This window comes from Varanus komodoensis, unplaced genomic scaffold (assembly GCF_004798865.1).
Source record: "Varanus komodoensis strain SLA01 unplaced genomic scaffold, ASM479886v1 scaffold2, whole genome shotgun sequence".
Taxonomy (NCBI): Eukaryota; Metazoa; Chordata; class Lepidosauria; order Squamata; family Varanidae; genus Varanus; species Varanus komodoensis.
Window position 1 is genome coordinate 22,876,717 of NW_025335568.1, and position 23,716 is coordinate 22,900,432.

The window sequence follows — 23,716 nt, forward strand, 5'->3', positions numbered from 1 at the left end:
AACAACTTCCCCTTCCAGCTACCAGAGGAAACTCTGCAGCAGCTGCTCTTCCACAACAGAAACAGCAATCTCAAAACTCAAACCAAGAAGGAAGAAAGGGGTATGACAGTGCATGGGAACATGGATCCATCACCCTCTCCAGTCACTGATGCATAAATCAGCTGGATGGGAGATGCATGACACAACTATGTCATTTTTCTCACCTTGCCTGGTTTTTGTTGCTAGGACTTTGGATGGACAGAGTCTTCTGTCTACTGAGTGTCACTCGCACGGGCTGCATTCTAGGACTGTTTTCAGCATATATTGACACAGGGACATAGGAAGCTGCCCCTATAATACTGAGTCAGACCAATAGTTCTTATAGAGCAACACTTCCCTAATATGGTACCCTCCAGATCTTTTCAACTACAGCTTCCATTATCACCAGACAATGTCTGGATACGAAGAAAGTTGTAATCCAAAATACTGAGAAACTCAACCCACTTGTGCTCAATGGACTTTCAGCACCTTAGATGCAAGAGCCCAAAGTAGGCTGAATCGGGGTTTTCCTCCCACAGCTTCTGCTTCTGAAGTGGGATGCAAGTCATTTTTTACTTCTGACTGCAGTTTGCATACTTTTGACTGCAGTTTGCACAGATTTCCTAGCTCAACACAAATTGCTGTGAATTGGTACCAGTGCTGGGTTGACAGGAAGGAACTCGGGAGCCCACACTGCCATATTTTGAGCCCCTGTACCACATTCCTTACACATTTCCGCATATTATGGGAACCAGGTTACTATGGCTTACCAGAGCCTGTGGCTGGGAAGATGCCCACCTGTAGCTGAAGTGGCCAGAGCCTGAACCTGGGACCCTTGCAGGCAAAGCCTGTGATCTATGCTACGCTGTGTCTTTTACCTGTCACCATGTGTCCCCTTTTCCCTCACAGGAATGCCTGAAGGCCACTGGTGGCTTCCAAGTTTGTTGAGTTTAATTTTCAACCTCTGTAGCCCTTGCAGTGAAGAACACTGCACCATGCAATACACAGCAATTTCACACAGTACACCACTAACAATACAATCTGCAGTGAGTTCAGTGGAGCTAACTTCCAAGAAAGTGAGTAGAACAAGACCATGCCCTAAGCTTGAACTGTTAATAACGTATTGTAGGCCAAGTCTACTTTTCTAGTATATCTTTATGAAAAGGACAACCACCATCTCAATCAACAAAGGATGGATCTGTTGCAGAGTCAATGAATACATAAGTATAGTGTACAGTGAAGAATCCTTAGCAATGCATGATATCCAGTGTGGTGTCAAAGTAAGACTAGGACTTGGGAGACACAGGTTTAAATTCCACCCTGTCATTATCAGCACTGGATGACCTGTGCCACTCATAATATTTCAGTGCAACCCACGCTTGGAGGGTCCTTGTGAGGATAAAATGAGGAGGAGGAATGAGGACAACCAAGCATACCATGGTTGCAGTAATAATTCATTATTTAACCCAAGACCAGAAGCATTTTTCTTTTGTAACAATACTGAAATGGATCAATGCATCAAAGAATAGCCCGAAAAATCGCTAGTATGAAAAATGAAAACTAAGTCGTATTAGTAGCTCATATATAAACATACTTTTAAAGAGTAGGAGAAGAATCTGTGTGTTTAAACAATGATCATTAAGCATTTGATTTCAGGACCTCAGCAATGTCATTGATTCAGGACTAACATTTGCCCTCTATCTGAGCCATGTGATGTAACATTACTGAGTCCAATGGAATGTACAAGGCTTGCAAAGTGCTTGAATGGGGCTACACTTCTCAAAATTTATAGGCTGGTGAGGGAAACTGTGCTAGCCAAAGCCATGTTTCAAGAAAGTTGTTAACATAAGTCAAACCTCATATGAGCAGAACTTTAATTTATTTTAACGAAAGCCTGATGTGGCTTTGATCACTCTGTCTGCTTCTCATTCTCTGTCCTTCTACTAAAACCCTTGTAATGTCTATAGAATTCCTTCCATGCTTTTCTCTTACATATCTAAGCCAGAGGTTCTCTCCCCCCATCCCTATCCTCTCCTGCTCGCCTTTGGATGAATTCACATTTATTTAATTATGCTCCAGGTTGGGCCATTCTTAAACAAAGCAGACATTAGTCTTAAGCTTGCATATAATTGATCAAAGTGGCTAATGTTATCTTAAATAACTGAAGGCTTCCTGGATTACAGCAGCATTATTATCATATGATTAATAAGCAGTTAATGCAAGCCAGCTCCTGCAACACATTTGTTAAGATACTTTATCTTACTTCAAAGTTCTGTGGCAAAGTTTCAAGTCAAAGTTAGGAGACCTGCTTTACTTAGTAATACTTTGTTAAAAGTACCATCTGGTCAAACAGCTGATGGGACTCAAACATATGGGTCCCCATTTGTTCCTCCTGAGAAATATACATGGCCCACTGTTTGTGCAATGATTTGGCCAGTCGATAGCCCCTTTAATCAAACTAAACCAAATTTGCAAAATCAGATCTGTTCCACGTGACCCGTAATTAATCTAACCATCATAATTAAACTCAGGCACTCTGTTATCATGAGAATGTAGTCAAGGACCTCTGCATCAGTATACTCAAGAGAATCACAGGAGGGTACAACAGTAGAGGGAGGAAAAAGCAGGCGGTTCAAGACAGTCCAATGAGGACAGAGCACACTCAATGGACAAAGAATGCTCAGTGCCTGGTGCAGGAGGGTATGTGGTGCAGGAAAGACAACCTGGGTGGTGTGCAAGGACGAAATGGAACGCTGGGGGAAAAGGGCTAGAATGCTGAACAAGAGCATTCTGTAGTACAATGTTTTGTTGCAGAGCCCACTTGATAGGAATAATCATAATCAGAACAATATATTGCAAGATGACACTTACTTGAGGACCAGGTTGACCCTGCAAAAGAAGAAAAAGAAAGAGTTACAAAAGGCTCAAATGTGTTTGTTCAAAACATGGAAGCCTCAGCTTTCTAATCAGAAGTCAGTGAATGATGAGGTGAACTACAGCCTCTGTCAAAGCAAACTCCAGCACTTAAAGTCCATAGCCTAAAGGCTCCTGGTTAAACCTCTTTAAGTGCATTAGTTAGAAGTTACAGATAAAAAAGTAGTTAATTGTTTCAACAAGAAAAGGGCGTTAAGCAACTTCTTATTTATAGCTTCTAGTGGGTTTAGTGCAAGGCAAAAGCACATTCAATATACAATGTGTAGTCAAGGAACAGGCAATTTTATTTTCAAATTGTGCTGTTTGTGACTTACATAAAATTCATTTGAGGTGCAATTCTGTGAGTGCTTAGACAGAAAAAGTCCTACAATGCCCAGCTTGTTGTAGTTCTTTCTGTTTAAATATGCATAGGAACATGCCCTTTTATACAACTAAAAGAAAACCAATCCATTTCAACAATTTGAGAATTTCCACAGCATACTACAGAGCTGAAACCAGAATACTCCTGAACCAGCACCATTGGTTTATATTGGATATCAGTAAGACTCCTTATATGAAAACTGAACTTTATAAATTCTGTCACTGCAAATGCCAAATTTTGACAAATAACTTTAAAAACAAAGCTAGTACATAGCTACTTTTGAAGAAATTAATAGGCATTTATTTCTTTAGATTCAAAGTTTCTCTGATTATGAAAACCTCCTCTGTTATTTTTGTTAGTGTTTCTGTCTTCCTGAACAGTGACCATCACATGTTTGGAACACATTTACAAAACTATATATACAGCTTTCCTAAGAAGATAATTTTCCAAAATATTATTTTAGATTCCTGCACTATTTTGCATTGTAATGGCATCTGACAAAATGAATATAAGCTGATCGTTCATTTGATGACCTGATTACTAAAACATTAAGACAAGGACTATACATTTCTTTTAGCCCATCAGAAATTTCTTTAAATGTATCAGAGACAGAAACTGGGCCAGGATGGTGGTCTAACTATTAGATGACAAAATTGTGAAAAGATTACAAAGGAGGAGAGGAGATTGAAGAAAAACTAACTGGATTCTTTGCATAGGTGAAGTAAAGTTTGGTCAGATATGCACACTTAAATCAACGTTTCCAAACAAGTATCTGAAAATCTAAGTCAAGTAGAAGTAAAAATAGATGAGATTCTTAGGCCAACTGATGTATTTACAAGTCATTGATACTGGAAGCATACACATGAACATCTTCAGTCATTTACATGTAAAATTGTTGCTTTTCTAATAAAAGTTTGCAAATTACACTTCCTGGAATATCGGAAAGTAACCTATTTAATACTATTTAAAAAGGAAGTGGTGAAATCCAGAAGGCAATGAGAATAATGCCAAACCCTTCTCTCTCAGATAAAATAGTAGAAACCTTCTTCAAAGAAGTTTTTAAAAGGTAAGCTATGCAAACCAAAAATCAGCATGACCTCTACAAAAGGAAGTCCTTTTATGAAGAAGGTCAAACTCATATATTTAGCAGCAATCTATTTACAAAGCTGACTTGGCTGCTCAGCAAAAGCTCCTGACCAGAATTAGTGTCATGTAATTTGCAGGTTTGTTAATGGATTAGAACAAGTTAAAGAAGAGTAGATAGACAGTATGAGAAAGCAAATCGTTTTCACCATGGATAGGAGTAGACAGTGTGGTCCCACAAGATTCTGTATTGGAAATGATGCTATTTACCATGTACAAGTAACAGAGAGGGTGAACAATGAGATTACCAGCTTTGCAAATTTTGTCAAATTATTTGAGATACTGAAACATCAAGAAAAATGTGAAGGGTTTTGAAAGAATGTCTCCAGATTTGGTGTAGCTGCAACAAAATGTTGAATCAGTTTCAATGTAAATAGACTGAAATGATCTGCACTGGGTACAAAGATGCTAAATTCTCATATGTACTGATGAAATCTGAAAGCTGTTAGTGGGGAAACAGCACAGGGTTATTTGGGACATGGTACATAACTCAATGGAAATATTAACTCAGTGTGGTTGTGATGAAAAAGACAAATTCTATGCTAGAGATTATTTGAATAGGGAATAAAAATCAAGGGCTAATATTGTAATGTTTTTATGTAACTCTATATATACATTTGAAATATTGTTTACATTTCTCTTTGCCTCATCATAAAAATGATTTAGTAAAAAGGATGGAGAAGGGCAATCAGATCAAATGGATGAAGCACCTTCCCTCAAAGGAAATGATATGAGCTTCCAAGTGTTTTGGAATGGATGGAAACATTTTCTTCCAACACTTACAAAGCAGTAACTGAAGGTCAGCCAATGAAATTGAGTGTCATTAGATTTAAAACATGCAAAAGAATATATTTACTCATTCATATGTAATTTGTGGCTACATAGCCATTGGTGTTACGGTAAGATGTCAGATAAACTCAAGTAGAGCCATTTTTACCAGTGGTATTTGTTGTTGCTGTTATGTACCATCAGATTGTCTCCAACTCATGGTGACCCTGTGAATAAGTGTCTTCCAAAACATCCTTCCAAACAGCCCTGCTTTTAGCTATGATAATTAAATGGAGCCTTCACAAACAGAACAGGAGTACTCCTAAATACCAGTTGCTGGGGAAGCACAGACAATGTGGCTGCAGCATCTTGCTAGCCACTGTGAGAAATTGAGACAAATCTGATGCACACTTGATTTGATACAATATGAATATTTTAAAGTTTTTCTTGCTCTGTTTCAAGACAGAGCCCTGGTTAAATGTCATATGTTTTACTCTGAAAGACACAAAGGCCAGCTCACTCTCTTTGGAAAACTTTCCCATTCATTTTCCCCATTCAAAAATCAATTTGACTAGCTATTGTGTAACTGTCTACTCTAAACAGTACCCAACACAATTCTACCAATTATCTTGTTTTTGTGCATGGACTAGGGTGGTGCTCAAAATCATTCGCCACTTCATATGCTGACCAGCTTGCTATTACACACCTTTCCCATTCTGTGCATATGCTTAGACACCTACCCATCATCATTTGCTTTCATTTTGTTCAGATCAACAATAATTGCTTGGAAATTGTTGCTAAATTTAGAGCACTTTTTGCGGTTGAGAATATACAAGACAGCTCTTGGAAATATACATCCCTGTTACCAAAACAATAATACGCAAACCACTTTCTAGCTTCAGATGGAGAGCAGCCTCGAATCCATAGGAGAATCTGCACAGTAATCATATTGTGTTTCATTTCCCCTCCGGAGATATTATGTGATAATCAACATATTTCCCAAATACCCCACATTTCTTGTAATGCTGATAAGCTCCAACCTTTTTATTAAACTAATAATGTGAGGTTTTTTAAGTAACAAAGGGGCTTATGGAATAAGTTGAATTAATAATTCCATTTTTTACAAAGGAAATCCAAGCTTACTCGTGTTTCATTTGAGATAGGAGAATGTAAAAAGGGAGTGTGTCATGGATTCGAGGGGATAACAGGAAAAGTTTAAGAAGCCTATTTAAGTAACTGGTGTTATGAACCCTGTTTATTACTTTGAAAGAAGAACACACCATGATATGGCTTTTGTATGACCCCTTGTCAGATATATCTGGAACTCTGCAAACTCATACCAGCTCACTCAGACTGGAATTACAAACCAGATGCCTACTAGGAGAAGAGAATATTGTCCTAAATTGTAAGCACAATATAGTCATTTTTACATATGCAATGCAGAAAATATAGTATTGTATAATCACAGTCCAAAACATGAACATGAAATTAGGTTTTTGAGGCTTGATATTGACTGTCATTTAAAGTAAATAGATTACTCACTAGAAAAAAAATCACTAAATTGATTCTTCCAAAAATGTTCTGTGAACTGTCAGTAAGTGATTTGCATTGCAGGCTCCAAGCAGAATGAATTATATTCTTTCCCCTGATAAAGAGTTTCTGCTGTTCATTATGCATTTCAAATAATTTTATCAAACTGAAAAATAAAGGTTAATTCAACGTGTGTGACTGTGCCACTTTGACCTCACTGTCTCCAGCAGCATGGAGAGACATTCCTGTGCCCACCCACCCACTCACCCACGCTGGTGCACCCTCTTACAAACCAAAGCTTGGCTTTCTTCTGACCCAGTCTCAGCACACATCACAAGCACCTTTAACATTCCCACTTCTGCCTCTGTTCTCTGCAGTCTATCATAAAAGCAGTGATCATTAACACATTACACAAACTCCCCTCATTGGTGACACCCATGGCTCAAACAGCAGCTTTTCATCCTCACTCTCTGCTCTCTGTGCCACTTGGCAATGAAACTGCCTTAACTCTTCCTTCTCTCCCTTGCCTTCACTCCCCTCTTGGCTGGGAGGCAGGTGAAAGCTACTGACACTTGTCCTACCCAGTGCAAGCCTGGCTCTGCTTAGCATTGCATTTCTTCTACTTTTTCCTCCCTCTGCCTGCACCTCCCCACACAACACAAAATCTGGAATCTCCAGCAGTTCTTCCAGCTATCCTTCCTGCCACCCATATTACAAGCCAGAAGTAGATCCACACCTTCCCTCCCCCAAATCTTTTCTCCTTCTGGCAGCCACACTTTAGTCTTAACTTCACTTTCCCAGCCTTCTGCTTGCTACTTAACCCACCCTTCTTCCCCTGACATACTTGTAAAGTTCTTGTAAAGTTGTAATATGCTTTTCTTCTGTTAAAAGCCTCTTTTATTTTGAAAGAAAAATATAGTTTTTGATATTCAGATTGAAGCAGTCAAATGCACCACACAGTTAAAAGCAAAGCAAGAAGCAATTTGTACATTACTAGGCAGGCCCTGGGAATAGAGACTGGATGACTGCAGCAGCTGCTTGTCTTGCGGCTCTTGCCACGCAACTCTGAGGATTCTTGAACCACCACTGATCAAGTAGCTCTGCCTGGTCTGGCATCATGATAAACAATGCTGGTAGGGACGGACCCCAGAACAGACCATTGTGGCTTATCAAGGCTGACACCATATTAAGTCACAATGCTCAGTCACCCCAACTGAGTTTGACCAGTAAGAACAATCAATGGGGGGTTGTTGTGTTATATGGACCCAGTAAGTAATTGCTGTGCCAAGTGCAATAAGCAAGGTAAATTCTCCATCAAGACGAAGTAACTTTTTTGTCTTTTACAAAAAGACATGATATAGGTGGCGTATTATTTAACAGGCAGAGCATGTCATATTTAAGGGATCAAAGGACATTCTGTTGAGATGTGAAAGTAGCTATGAAATGGTGTTAAGAATCAGAAAGCGTTTCATGAGCATTTTGCATGCTAAAATACATGCAGCTGGAATACTCAGTGATGAGACCTTTACTACTAGAAGTGGTAGACAACTGTCATGTTATTTTATTACAATTAGCTTCTATAGCACTAGACGTATTTCCTGTTCCTAAAACACATACCCTCATACAATCAAATAATTCTTTGCCTCAGTTCTTCTAATATTATAAACAGTTTTTATTTTTTAGGCAAATAACTGCCATCCAAGGTTACCAAAAAGGCTGGAGAACACCAGCAATTTGGAAAACATTACTGATGCCAACACAGCAACAGCATCATACAGCAGGGAGGTCTGTGCATGCTTTTGGGAGTCCTGGAATAGTTTGCAGAAGTACAGAAAAATCAAGAAAAGAAGAGGCCTCCTCTCTGCCAGTCCCTGCTTTGTACCTCCTCTCCATCAACCCCATTTTCCTATCCTCCACTGCTCATAATCCTCCATGCCGGTTCTTCTTACTTTTCTCCTGCGCATATGTCTTCTCATCCCTCTAGGTGAGCATGATGGCCAATGATCCTTCCCTCTCCCTTGCCAAAGAAGAAATAGTGTCTTCTTAAACACCCGTGTGTTGAGCCCATGCTTAGTTTTCTTCCACACAGTTATGGGAACATTCCACCACATGCCCCCTGCAATGCACTACAGTCTTTATTCTAACAGGGGCAAATTTTCTCAACCCTGTAACCAAACACTCCCAAAGACTCTTCTGCACTAAATCATATCTTTATCCCAGAAAGGTTTTTGTTTTCTTTAAGAGAGTTCTTCATAGAGAACTACAAATTATTATCTAAAGAAAGCTTATTAAAACATTTGGCTAGTGTGCAAGCTGTGCTGCCCCAAAGCTGTCCCCCTTCTTCCACATGACAGCATGTGTCCAAGTATACAAATACTTTGGAATTGAAATGAAAGGCACAACAAGTCAGACTGGCATCTGTGAAAACTACGGCAGGCAGATAGCAGTACAAAGACCAGTCAACTCCAACAGGTGAGCATCTGACAACAACAGAGAAGACAGGGGTGGGGAGAACACAGAGCAGCGACAGGATCAAGGCAAGCAGTGGTACTTCTGCTACTAAGCAGAGCAGTGCAGTACAGGCTGGATGGCTGGAGCAGTTCCTACAGTGGCCACTCTGGAAACCATGATCTCAGGTTCAGGCACCACAAGAAACCACCAGGCAGAAACCATCGAACAAACCATTGTTTCTAAAGACCAGTGCTTTTTTTTGTAAGAAAAAAGGTGCTGGAATTCACATTTTGTTAATCTATATATATTAACAAAACTTTAAGAATATAAAGTTCTTAAAGCACTGGTTAATATTCTGGCATATATAATATATATATTAAGTTCTTAAAGCACTGGTTAATATTCTGGCATATATAATATATATATTAAGTTCTTAAAGCACTGGTTAATATTCTGGCCTTTTTATTAGCAGGACCGGTGGTTGAGAAATAATTAGTAATTTTTTTCATTTTTAAATTTGGGGACATACTTTTACACTAAAAATTAAAAAAAAGATTTTCAATTCATCAACTTTTTTTTAAATAAAGAAATTATTTACCTTTCACATTTAGTCAATCACTGTACATACACACACGTCAGTTGTGTAACGAAACATAACGGTTGCTGCCCGCAGTAAGCACTCAGCGCATGACCACATGACCAATCACAAGCCGAGCAGTGCCATCACAACCAGTGTGGGCAAAGTGCGCATGCATCGGACTCGACACAGAAGCAGCCTGCATGCACTGTTTTAATGATTTTGCCACCAACTTGCTATGCTTGACAGGGCAATTCAAATCCATGTGGACCAAACATCAAATTTTCAAAATTTACATTTAAAACTTGGAAAATCCATCAAAAAAAGGTGCCGCAACTCCGTTCCGGTGTGTTCTTTGACAAAAAAGCACTGCTAAAGACTATATATACCGTGCTGAAATACCATGATTGAGTTCAGACAACATGACAAACAATGATGTGAAAACACCATGGTTTGTTGTGTTGTGTGAACCCTGTCCGTGAAAGTGAGACAGTCTCAAAAATGGAGCTGAAAGAGTAGCAGAGTATAAGCATCCATAAATATAGACAAAAAAGCACACCTTTGGAAATAATCCACAACAGTACACTACCTCCATGTCTAAAATATTCACAATGAATATTTAAGGAATGCCTGAGAGAAAGATTTCCATCATAGCATATTTACTACATGCAATATTCTAGCGATCTCTTCTCTTCCAACTGTTGTGAACTAAAGCAGTTGAGCTATCTATAAATCAAAAGACTGAGCTTTGAAAACAAGATTTCAGTCTAACTATTTGAATCAAACGTCAATTACACCTTTGATTACAGATCACATTTGTAAAGTGTTCCATCAAAGGGCTTTCTGCACATCAGGATTAGTGAATTCACTGTGGTTTCCATCACATGATGAACAGCAAAGTATCCAAGGCATCCAAACAAAGGAAAGCATTCCTGTAGTTTTAGTATTATTTTGGTCTGCAGCAATAGCATGGATTCTATATAAGGTGCTCATTTACTTTAATGTATTCACACAGAATGTGGCTGAATATAGAATCCCTTTAGATTAACTTGCTGGATAGAGGTTAACAAACAAAAATTCAGTTATTGAAGAGATGGTAGCACGATTGCTAGTTAGAGAACATGAAGAATAATTTGACATGTAAGTGGCTTTTGTAAGGTTGGTGGATGTAATATTGGACACTTACAAGTTAAGGATCACAATTATGACTTCAAAACCATAATCTGAGTGGAAATATATACCTAGAATGAGGATTTAATTCAGTTTGCAGTTTAGATTATTAAAATAATTCCTGTTATAACAGCAGCTTTTTCCAATTTTTATTATGTCATATGTCTGATAGTGCAATCTTAGACATGTCTACTCAGAAGTAAGTTTCATTTTGCACAGAACTTATTCCTAGGCAAATGGGTATGGGATTGCTTCCTGAAGTACTTAAATATTTGGACACAGTCTCTAAAAAGAGGAAAACATTTACTGATCATTCCCACTGTAATAACTGTGGTACTAGCTTATATGTACTTGAGTTCAATTACTTATTGTTAATTACCATAGACAGATTATAAATTTAGACAGAAAAGATTCATTCATCAATGGAATTGCATCTGATTTTATATAGGAACAGATCAAAATCTTATGTTACTTTAACTGGATGTTAAATATGTCGATCAGCCTCTGACTATACAATAAACGTCCAATATATTGTTACGTTTCTTTTGTTCAGCACTCAGTATTAGGCATCAAATTACCAAGTTGTTCAATGAATAAATGAAGTAAGCAGCATTTGTAAAACTGAATCTAGAGTCATTGTATAGAATCTACTTTCTTTTAAATATTCAAGGATTTCAGCAACTATATAATTTATGCTGAGAGTCAAACCTAATATCTAATCCAATAAGGTATAGATTATACTGGCCTTATATTTATGATCTGATTATATGCTCAAAAAGATTGTTTAGAAAAGTTTTGCTTTCCTAAGCAAATAAATATGCCATATCTATGCATATAGAAATATAATAGTCTATTTGCAATGGAAGCATAGCCTTTAGAAAATGTAGGTTAAGATTAGTGATTAAAGTTACTGTTTGCTTTGAACCTTGAAACTTTGCCCATTACTGTTGGGGAGATTCTTGCATTTCAGGAAATCAGTTCCTGGAAATAAATATATCTTTTCTGCCTGTGAACGCTACTGCTCTCACACTGTGAAATCTTAATATTTGATTTACCAAATTCCTTACATTTTTTTTCAAAACATGGTGTGTTTTACAAGGGAAAATTAATGGTAATCAGCTCAAGTCCACTCTCTTTTTCACATCATTTTTAATGAATTGCCTTTAAGCTAGAGGCAACACCAGTCTAAATATTTGGGTATCTTGATTTCCTGAGCATTAATATATTCTAGGATAACATTATTAGGGCCTGACAACTGTCAGGATCATATAAATTCATTGTTCTGGATTCTACCAGGATGATTTTTTCACATCCTTTTCTGACCTTTGTATAAGTTATTCCCTTTTGTTATCTTCAGAAAGTCTATATCTACTTTTTTTTTCCATGGTTGTAACCCAATATGAATTTTATTTGTTCAAACATATCAGAGGTTGGTTGCAAGCTTGATAGAGAGCAGTACAGGAATCCTGTTGATGAAAACACAAATGAATAATGGGCCAGGTAAAGCCGGGCACATTCATCATTAGGTAAACTACAGGTGAACTGTTGCCCTGCGAGCTGAGATGGCTGGTGGGTAAAAACTTGCTCTGCTCCAACTCCCATCTCACAGCCAGGGGGGGAGACAAGTTCTCTGAATTTGAAAACAATAATGGACTGCAGAATAAATCTGATGAAGATGAAGATAAGCACAAAGAGCTGAGAATGCATATTTTTTAAGCTGATAGTACTTTAGGGTGCTGGCTGCTTCCCTAGAGATTTTATGTGGAAGCAGTGAAGTTTTGATTATCTATAAGTGTAGCTGTTCCTCTGCGTGTATCTTTATAAATAACCCAAATATTACAATTCATAACATCCTTCAGATCCAAGGTTGGAGGCAGAGTTCTAACCTCAGAGCTGATGTGATGCACACTTGGTCTTCTCAGAACTGGGCCAGCTGCTTCTATGTCATAAGACAAGCCTGGAAAGGGGGTAGAGAGGGTATGGTAGGACTGCCAGGATAGAATGTATTCTGATGGGATCCCAGCATTCTTCCTCCCCCTCTGAAGTGCATCAGCTAAAAATCAGCCATCCGACAGACTGGCAGGGTGGGAGGATCGGGGAGGCACAGAGGTCTCTGCCCTTTTCCCTACTCTGCAGCTGCTGCTCATAATCCTCTGGGTTCAGGGGATTATGGCAACCCAACTGGACTTCACTCAGTATCTCAAAATTCCTAGGTGGTCAATTCATGCTCAATAGATGGCACTTAAAGGGATTTTCATAAACACACAGGTTTTTCCCCCTCTTGTAAAACAGCTTTAATTATAACTTTTAAAATATTGCTGCTATTTACATATTTTTAAAATAGATGAGGTGATCAAACTTAACAGCCAGAAGACATAATCTGAAGGTGACAGGGGATGTACGAGGAATTTGTTTCAGCCTGGTTTTTGGGGCATTTGCCAAGTTCACAGCTCCTGGAACCAAACATGGACCTGAAACACAATCAGCAGTCAAAGTCCACACATTTCTAAGCTTATGCTGAAATTGCAACACAATATAAATAAAAATTAAACATTGCAAAATGTATATATTTGAGAAATGCTTGGGAAAAATGGGCAATTATGACGGATGTGCACAATTTTCTAAGCTTTGAGTGTAAGAAAAAAGGCAGGATATAACTCGAATAAATGATGTGCTACAATTGATGCATACTTTGCAGGCAATGAATGCAAAGATAAGCACAATTTTTGTGTGAAAAGGGAAAAAAGTTAGTCATCTCATACAGACACAAGTTGGAATGAAGTTTGAGGTGTGCTTGGAGAATTCAATGATCTTGGGATAACAGTTGGAAACTGTATGCATAATCATTTGGATCTCAAAGAATCTTAAGCACTCTCTGATGGAAAAGCAAATTCCTTTAGTGCTGTTTAAAATATATCTCTGCATGCAAATAATGTGTTTAAGTAAATTCAGATTGCTCCCCAGTTCTATCAGCCTATTTATAAAGTGCCATAATATAGTTCTACACATGCATTAATACAGAATGGCATAACGATTGTCTTTTCTTTGGGTGAATGTTTTGTTAACACCCTTGAATAATTACATTCATGGATCTGCAGCCACAATTGGGGCTGGAATTCAAAAGAGCTCCCAAGCTCATAGAGCATTTCTGACAACAAGCCCAGGGGTGACACAAAGGAAGGTACTATGCTTCAAGCCCTTTTGAAAAAAACTGACCTTGAGATTATGCTGTACTCTTTTGAAAACATGCTGCTAAATTTTGATGTTGAACACTTGAAAATCAAGCCATGGGGGATTTTGAAAATATACCCCATACACCCAAATAAAATAATTAAATGTTGGCTGCCATCTTACTACGAAGTACATTCCACAGAAACGGAGCCAAGCTGTAAGTGCTAGAATGGGGTTATTACTGTGGAGAATTGTTCAGGCAGAAATGAAGGTTGGCTAAAGGATTCTTGGATGGGAAAAGTCTAATTTCTATGGTGTGCTATATAAATATTTGCTAGCTAATCCCCACCAGTGTGGTAAGGTCTGTTAGGCACATGGATAGAGAGATAAGGGGTTTTAAAATGCTTATAGTGGGTCTCTGTCAGCTAGTAGTTAACAGCTTGATCTATCATAAACTAGACTGTTTTACAGCACAATCCAACACATGATGGCACACGAGAATGTCGCACTGTTTTCAGTACAGCTCATTCTGAGATACCTACTGCAACCTCATTAAACAATCCTGTATCCAGTTACCTAAGAATAAGCCACATTAACTCAATGGGACTTATTTCAGAACATGGTAGGATAATGATAATTTACATATTATTGCCCAATAGGGCAATCTTCTGTTAAAGGCTCCCATTACCTAGGTAGCTTATCGGTGCATGTCTGCCAGCCTGGCCATGGCCTTTCCCTACTCATTTTCTTAGGGACATCTTTGGAACAATGGGAGACTGGAAAAGAAAATGAGGCTGCAGTATTATCTATCACATAAATAGGGGAATTAGACTGCCATTTTATTTTCCTGGAATGACTCCTTACCATTGACATTTCCTTTAAAGAGGAACTTAGTTGGTAACTCTTTTCCTATTATTTTGTCATCTTAGCAAATTCCCTGTGTAGTTAGTGGCTCTTTTTTAAAAAAGAGCAAAAATCTAACTGTTCATGCTTCTGCTATCCTGTTATCTTTGCAACAGGAAATGGGTGAGCTTGCAAATCATGTCAAACCAATTTGCAGATAAGTCAGGTGGATTGGCTGTTGGAATAAGAACCCACAGTACACTGAACAGATGATCTTGCCTGCTGTGACTTCTTCTCACTTTCTTAACCCCTAGGTCCTCCCACAAGTTCTGGCACATATCTCAGGGTTTACAGCAGAACTCATTTTGTCTGCTCATCTTAGTCCCCTCCCCGCTCTGATTGTTACTTGGTTTCATTCCCTGGGTGGTGGTGGTGGTGCTTGTTGTTATCATTATTATTGGTGCCTCAAAAATATGTAATTGGGGTTGCGTTGTATTATTTTGTGAGTGTTTACAGCTTCCAATATGAGTGATTTTTCCTGGTCAATATCCTTGTCTGTTTCAGCTTTCCTGCTATTTCAGGGGAGTAGGTAGAATATAAGGAAAATGAAAAAGATGATAATTTGTGCATAACTGCAAAAGACCAGCAGGGAAATAATGGTAAGAGAAAGGAAGAAACTGGAATTGTAAGACAGAAGGCTCCAAAATAAAGAGGTGTGCCTGGCATCTACTTTATATTCTTTTTGGTGCTGGGTAAAGACCTTTTTATTATTCCAGCATTTTAACAGCTTAACTTTTAAAATTCATTTTTAATATTGCATTTTGTTCTATATCATTGCTATGCTTCTATGCAGATTCAATTGCAATTGCTATTGTGGTTTTGTTGTTTAAAGTAAATTTTATATATGTTTGTGTGCATGTTTTATTTAAATTTATTAACTGCTCAGAGAGCTTTGGCTAATAGGCAGTATAAAAATGAACTAACTAAATAAATTTGGGGAGTCAAAGGAGTAACGAAGCTCAAATGGGAGGTGACAATATCTTCTTGGCAATACAATTCTCTCAGTTTCACGTGTTCATCTGTCCTTCACCTTTTCAACACTTTTGCAACTTCCAAGCTACTCCAGAAAGGGAACATATTAACTCCCCACTCTTCCAGAGCAGTAATTTGCTCTGATTACTTTGGTGCTCTGGCGGTTTTAAAAGATGCTGTGCAGCTGCCCCATTTGCTCTGTAGTCCTCAGTTTCTTCTAAGATGTAGTGTGTGTGTGTGTGTGTGTGTGTTTGGGAGGAGGTGGTGGTTGGCTGCTCTTTTTTGAGAGAAAAACACTGTTGTGTGGTGGAAAGAAGTGGCAGCTGCAGCTTTCCCTACCATCGGTTTTATCTATGCAAAGTTTGCTTCATTTTGTATGCCAATTCCCCCTAATGTTCCCTTCCAGCAAACAAGGCAGCATTTCTCATTTATTTAACTCAGTTCCAAAGTTCTATTTTAAGGTAAATGGCTGAGGACTATAACTAAGCAAACTAAGTTAATTTGCAAAGAACAAATTCTTTGTACCACAACAACTCTGTGAATTTTGATATAGCAATATCCCTCACTGAATGGTGAATGTATCAAGGAATCCAAAAACAAAAACAAAAAACACTCATGCATGTGCACATACACAGAAATATACCTGTATAGCAGAAGCATGGCATTAATATTACAAACATAGAAACAGAGTGAGTCAGAAGGGGTCTCCCGGACCATCTAGTCTGACCCCCAGCTCCAGCCGGCTCCGCTCACGACATGCCTACCATGTGCATTAAAACACCGATTTCAAAAGCCATTTCTGTGTTAAAGAGCACTTTGCAAATGGTTCATTTTAAGGTCAGGTAAGCTGAAAGATGTAACAGTTTCCATGTTACCATCTTTTTATTCACAATTCACTCTGTTGCACTTTATCTTGAAACCACTAACCCCCCCATAATCTCCATTTCTTCTTCCTAAGATAATTATATATTTAGCAAGAGTGCCTTTAAACTGCTGCAATTTCTCTATTGCAGGAGAATCAGAATTTAGGCAGGCCATGTGAATGTTCAACCTATGTCTTTCCCTGCTGTCTTGCTTTAAAAGATGAGTTTCTCTCCATGGTAATCCATGTTTTCCTTTACCACTTCATTCTGAATAAATGTTTTCTCATGTTTCAGAATGGCATACAGACTCAATGAAGCATAAGTAATGCTCACAACTTGGATCCAAACTGAAGTACATTGTCAACAGGCACACGGCTGTGTCCCTTCTTGAGCCTGTCTGATGTTCATTGCAGAAGCTCTTCCAGACAGTCTAGGTTGCAGTGGTTTCACTGAACAGTCCTTGCAGAACAATAAGTTTTCTGCTGCTTGACAAGAGTGGAGGGGATGTTTGGCCTTAGTAGTCACCTAACAATTCAGAATCCATGTATTTTGTCTACCTCGCTGTAGTTAAGGTACTAAGCCTTGCTGCTAGAGGGGATCTGGAGATAACAACAGCATGATACACATGCAGGTGTTCTTCATCAGATAAAAGCCATCTATTAGGTTAAGCATGAATTTCACAGCTGTGCAAATAATGTGGAAACAAAATATTGAGTTGCATTATCTAAGGTATCTATCAAAGCTGTACAGAATGGTCTGGAAGCTACACTTCCCAGTTCAAACTGAGCCATGAGTTCAATATAAGGTATCTTCCCATCTTTCTGATACTTCATAGAGCAGAAGTGGTGGGGCCCCAGGGGCCAAATCCATCCCCCAGGGTTGCCAACATGGTCCTCTGGGTTCCCCCAGCAGCCATGACACTTTCCCCTTGCCCAAGTCCTACTTACTGCTCGAATGCCCTGTCCCTTGCCAAGAGTCTCCAAAACTGAATTCAGTCTGCCAGCTGGAAGAGATTCCCATCCTGTTCATATAGGCTTACTGGGGAATAACATGCTATGATTATGGGTATCCCCATGTGCATAAAACAAATGCCATGAAGGATGAATAAAAGGCATGTACTAGGCGGTAATTGCTTTGTATGATCAATTATCACTAGCTGGCCATCTTTTGCTGGCTGCTAGACCCTGTGATCTGATGTACAGTATTTCTATATGCCAGGCCAGAGCATCTATCCTATACTCCAAATGTCTCATTTCTTCTTGAAGAAACTGAGGCTCTTACATCCTTAAATCAAAAGCATATGGGCAATTCATCAATGCCAATGTCATTCCGTGCATATATTTGATGTGGCTAAGGCCTTGTTGATGAGAAAACAATAAACTGTGAAAAATGTCACTTCTCAAAAATTAGCTGGCTAGAATTCATAGGGAGATGGATTGTTGTAACAGCTGTGGCAATGACTTTGATTAATTGGATTTTTGTTCTTTCCTGAAATAATTCTGAGTGATCTCAAAATATCTCTCTCTTCCTCCAATTCCTGAACTAAACCTATTAGTGCAGGTAATCTAAGTCATAATAAACAACAAACACTTCTACTTTCTCCCATACAGGATGGTGACTCCAATGTCAGGGCAGCAGTCTGGATTGTAGTTCAAACTTTAAAGGCACTGTCCTTGGTGTTGAGCCAGATTTGAGACAAGATTCAGCACCATGGATAGATGCTTTAAATTTCAGTCTAAAACCCAAACAGATATGCTGCCCTTCTCACACTGGATCCACCGGCCTCCACTAATTTTTTCCCCTGCTAGATAATTAAAGAGCATACCTAAGAACATTGTTGTTGTTAGTCACGAAGTCGTGTCCGACCCATTGCGACCCCATGGACAACAATCTTCCAGACCTTCCTGTCCTCCACAATCTCCCGGAGTCCACTTAAGCTCATGCCGACTGCTTCAGTGACTCCATCCAACCACCTCATCCTCTGCCGTCCCCTTCTTCTTTTGCCATCTATTGTTCCCAATATTAGGCTCTTCTCCAGGGAGTCCTTCCTTCTCATTAGGTGGCCAAAGTATTTGAGTTTCATCTTCAGGATCTGGCCTTCTAAAGAGCAGTCAAGGTTGATCTCATCTAGGACTGACCATTTTGATCGCCTTGCGGTCCAAGGGACTCGCAGGAGTCTCCGCCAGCACCACAATTCAAAGGCCTCAATCCTTTTGCACTCAGCCTTCCTTATGGTCCAGCTTTCACAGCCATACACTGTAACTGGGAAAACCATAGCCTTGACTATACGCACTTTTTGTTGGCAGGGTGATGTCTCTGCTTTGTAGTATGCTATCTAGATTTGCCATAACTTTCCTCCCCAGGAGCAAGCGTCTTTTAATTTCTTGGCCGCAGTCCCCATCTGCGGTGATCTTGGCGCCCAGGAAAATAAAATCTGTCACTACCTCCATTTCTTCCCCATCTATTTGCCAGGAAGTGAGAGAACTGGATGCCATGATCTTAGTTTTCTTAATGTTGAGTTTCAAGCCAACTTTTGCGCTCTCCTCCTTCACCTGCATCAAGAGGTTCTTTAGTTCCTCTTCACTTTCTGCCATGAGAGTGGTATCATCTGCATATCTGAGGCTGTTGATATTTTTCCCAGCAATCTTAATTCCAACTGGTGATTCATCTAGGCCCACCTTTCTCATGATGTGCTCTGCATATAAGTTAAATAGGCAGGGCGACAGTATACAGCCTTGCTGAACTCCTTTCTCAATTTTGAACCAATCAGTGGTTCCGTGTCCAGTTCTCACTGTTGCTTCTTGACCCACATATAGGTTTCTCAAGAGACAAATAAGATGGTCTGGTACTCCCATCTCTTTAAGAACTTGCCACAATTTGTTGTGATCCACACAATCAAAGGCTTTAGTATAGTCAATGAAGCAGAAGTAGATGTTTTTCTGGAACTCTCTAGCTTTCTCCATGATCCAGCATATGTTGGCCATTTGATCTCTAGTTCCTCTCTCTCTTCGAAATCCTGCCTGTACTTCTCATAGTTCTCTGCCCACATACTGCTGGAGCCTAGCTTGTAGGATTCTGAGCATAACTTTGCTAGCATGTGAAATGAGTGCAATGGTGTGGTAGTTTGAACATTATTTGGCATTGCCCTTCTTTGGGATCGGAATGTAAACTGACCTTTTCCAATCCTGTGGCCACTGTTGAGTTTTCCAAATTTGCTGTCATATTGAATGTAGCACTTTTACTGCATCATCTTTTAAGATTTTGAATAGCTCAGCTGGAATACTGTCACCTCCACTAGCTTTGTTGTTGCTCAGACTTCCTAAGGCCCATTTGACTTCACATTCCAGGATGTTTGGCTCGAGGTCAGTGACCAACCCCATCGTGGTTATCAGGGACGTTAAGCTTTTTCTTGTATAGTTTCTCTGTGTAATCTTGCCATCTCTTCTTAATCTCTTCTGCTTCTGTTAGGTCCCTGCCATTTTGGTCCTTTATCATGCCTATCTTTGCATGAAATGTTCCCTTCATATCTCCAATTTTCTTGAAGAGATCTCTGGTCCTCCCTATTCTATTGTTTTCTTCTATTTCTTTGCACTGCTCATTTAAGAAGGCATTCTTATCTCTTCTAGCTATTCTTTGGAATTCTGCATTCAATTGGCTGTATCTTTCCTTTTCTCCCTTGCCTTTCGCTTCCCTTCTTTCCTCAGCTATTTGTAAAGCTTCCTCAGACAGCCATTTTGCTTTCTTGCATTTCTTTTTCTTTGGGATGGTTTTAGTTGCTACCTCTTGTTCAATGTTGCGAACCTCCGCCCATAGTTCTTCAGGCACTCTGTCTATCAGATCTAATTCCTTAAATCTATTTGTCACCTCTACTGTATATTCATCAGGGATATGATTTAGGTCATACCTGAGTGGCCTAATGCTTTTCCCTACTTTCTTCAACTTAAGCCTAAATTTGGCAATGAGACGCTGAGCCACAGTCAGCTCCTGGTCTAGTTTTTACTGACTGTATAGAGCTTCTCCATCATTGGCTGCAGAGCACATAGTCAATCTGATTTCTGTGTTCGCCATCTGGTGATGTCCATGTGTAGAGTCGTCTCTTGGGTTGTTGGAAAAGAGTGTTTGCTATGACCATCGTATTCTCTTGACAAAATTCTACCAGCCTGTACCCTGCTTCATTTTGTACTCCAAGGCCAAACTTGCCTGTTATTCCAGTTATCTTTTGGCTTCCTACTTTAGCATTCCAATCTGCCAAGAACATCAATGTTTGGAGTTAATTCTAGAAGGTGTTGTAGGCCTTCATAGAACCGGTCAACTTCAGCCTCTTCAGCACTAGTGGTTGGAGCATAGACTTGGACTACTGTGATGTTGAATGGTTTGCCTTGGATTCAAACTGAGATCATTCTGTCATTTTGGAGATTGTATCCCAGTACTGCTTTTCCTACTCTTTTATTGACTATGAAGGCTACTCCATTTCTTCTGAGGGATTCTTGCCCGCAGTAGTATACCTGATGGTCATCTGAATTAAATTCACCCATTCCTGTCCATTTTAGTTCACTGATTTCTCAGATGTCGACGTTCAGTCTTGTCATCTCTTGTTTGACCACGTCCAGCTTGCCTCGATTCGTAGATCTTACATTCCATGTTCCTATGGAGTATAGATCTTTGCAGCATCGGACTCTCCTTTCACCACCAGATACATCTAAAACTGAGTGTCCTTTCGGCTTTGACCCAGTCGCTTCATTCCTAAGAGCATATTTGACCACTATGCCAAATAAATGTGTTTGTGAAAGAGGGAGAAGAGTGATGTAGCAGCATCGGTGCTCATGCTGTTTTACAAAGTACAACTGCTCCAAGAAGCTTATAGAAAACAAAACAAAACAGAAACAGAAACAAAATCTACATACAGGAAAAAACAGATGCATGGGAAAACACAGTGGAGGTAAGGAACACACCATTCTTTCTTCTACTTGTGCTTAGCTTTGGTTACAGGCATGACTGCAGCAAGGCCTGGAGGCTAGGGGCCGAAGCAAAGGTACATTTAAAAAGTGGATTTGAGAAGGGATTCTAATGAAATAAGAGATGCAGGTTTTCTGGGACACAGTTCTAATCATCAGGGGAAGGAAGGGAGAAAGAGCAAAACTTTTTGAGGGGGAAGAAGACCTTCAGGTGGCTGAGATGGAGAAAGGAACATCACAGCCAGCCATATATTTGGATATGAGACTGAAGAAATAAAAGACGGGGAGCAAGATGTTAAAGGTATGGGGGCCACTTACACATCATCAACAACCAAACAAAATTGGAAATGAGTCCCTTCAATAAGAGACTTCAACATTTGCATAACATGCATTATATATACATTTTATATATATAGGTGCAAATGTAGAGACAATAACAGTTATTTAAACAGAAATACGAGAAGTCTCACCACAGCAGAAAATGCAGATTAGGTGACTAGGTGATCTGTGTACCTGTTCATTCCACTGTCTGGAAGCTGCTGATGGGCAGACTCAGGGCTCAGCCTTCCTTTCCTATATCCTTTATCTTTAAGTAGACTTGGATTGGACAGTCCATCCAATGGAAAAACCCTGCAAAGAGAGGACTGTCCTCTCCTAGTTTTCCAAAAGAGAATGGTATCCTCTGTAAAGTAAAACACCTGGCCATCCCACATAGGGGGCTTGAAGGCAAGGACAAGAAGCTTGAACTGGTTCTGGGACTGGCCAGGAAAGCCAGTGTCATTTAAGGAGAAAGGGGAAATAAATGGCCTCAAATTTTAAAAGGAATTGTTAGTATAAATTCACAAAGGATTTGAATCAATGGTGGGAATTTATGAAGTTGTTATTCACTGCCAGTGTCCTTTGAAGTTGGTTCAAAACTTGAGGAAGTGCAGAACAGTGTTGGTGGAGACAAGAAGATATGACCACATAAAGCCTGTATTGTACCAGCTGCACTAGTTAGTAATAAGCTTCTGGTTCAATATAACATGGCTTGGGACCAATGATCACCTTCAGCCAGGTCAGCTTCCCACACTTTAAGAACAGCAAGAGAAGCCCTTTTCATTTGCCCAGTGGTGAGAGCCATTAGGTGGGTGACCAAATGAAAGGGTCCTTTTCTGTGGTGGCCCCATTCCATTCTCTGGCATCAGTTGCCAAGGGAGATTTACAGGGTCCCACCAATGTAGGATTTTAAGAAGGCCTGGAAAACATACTAACTTACTTTGGCCTTCCCCTGATATGTTTGTTGTTGTGTTGTTTTTGTTACATTTTTGCTGCATTTACTGCATTTTAAGACCATGTTAGTATTTATATACCACCAGGGAAGGCTAGCACAATTATCAGTATTTCTCTTCTATGTTATCAAAGTCTTGCTTCTCACATGTAATTTCCCTCCTCATGGTGGAACAGATGGGCTACACGTCCATTCTTGCTGGTCCCCAAAATATTTCAGCTTCAAAAGGTTTTGGAACTTTGCCACACAGAAATGCAGCTGTACGTGTGGCTTCTTTTCGTTTTTATGTGCAGTACTGTAATACAGTGTTTTGACACTGTTCAATACTGGAATAATTGCTTTGATAGCACAACATGCATCTACCTTTTAGAATCATGCACCAGGCACCCTATTCAAATTATTATTGAGCTGGCAATAATTCCCATTTCTTCAGATTGTGTACCCTGTGCATCACACACTTTCTACATGCATAATCATTTTCTTCTTTACACTTGCATTTATAGTGCGCACTTCACCATAATTTTAGTCCACATGTTCAGCTACCATTAAATTAAAAGGAACAAATGCTATAAAGAATCTCGTGCCACATGCCTCCTACTGAAGCATATGTTTGTATCATAATATTAAACC

General features: G+C 39.4%; 1 protein-coding gene across 1 annotated transcript in view; it reads right to left on the minus strand.

Moving 5' to 3' along the window:
• The window catches only part of COL25A1 (collagen type XXV alpha 1 chain), a 321,936-nt gene that overhangs the window by 114,931 nt on the left and 183,289 nt on the right, over positions 1 to 23,716 (minus strand). The window contains exon 5 of the mRNA XM_044428504.1: positions 2,890 to 2,907. Within this exon, the coding sequence (XP_044284439.1) occupies positions 2,890 to 2,907 (18 nt within the window). The remainder of the gene's footprint in view (positions 1 to 2,889; positions 2,908 to 23,716) is intronic.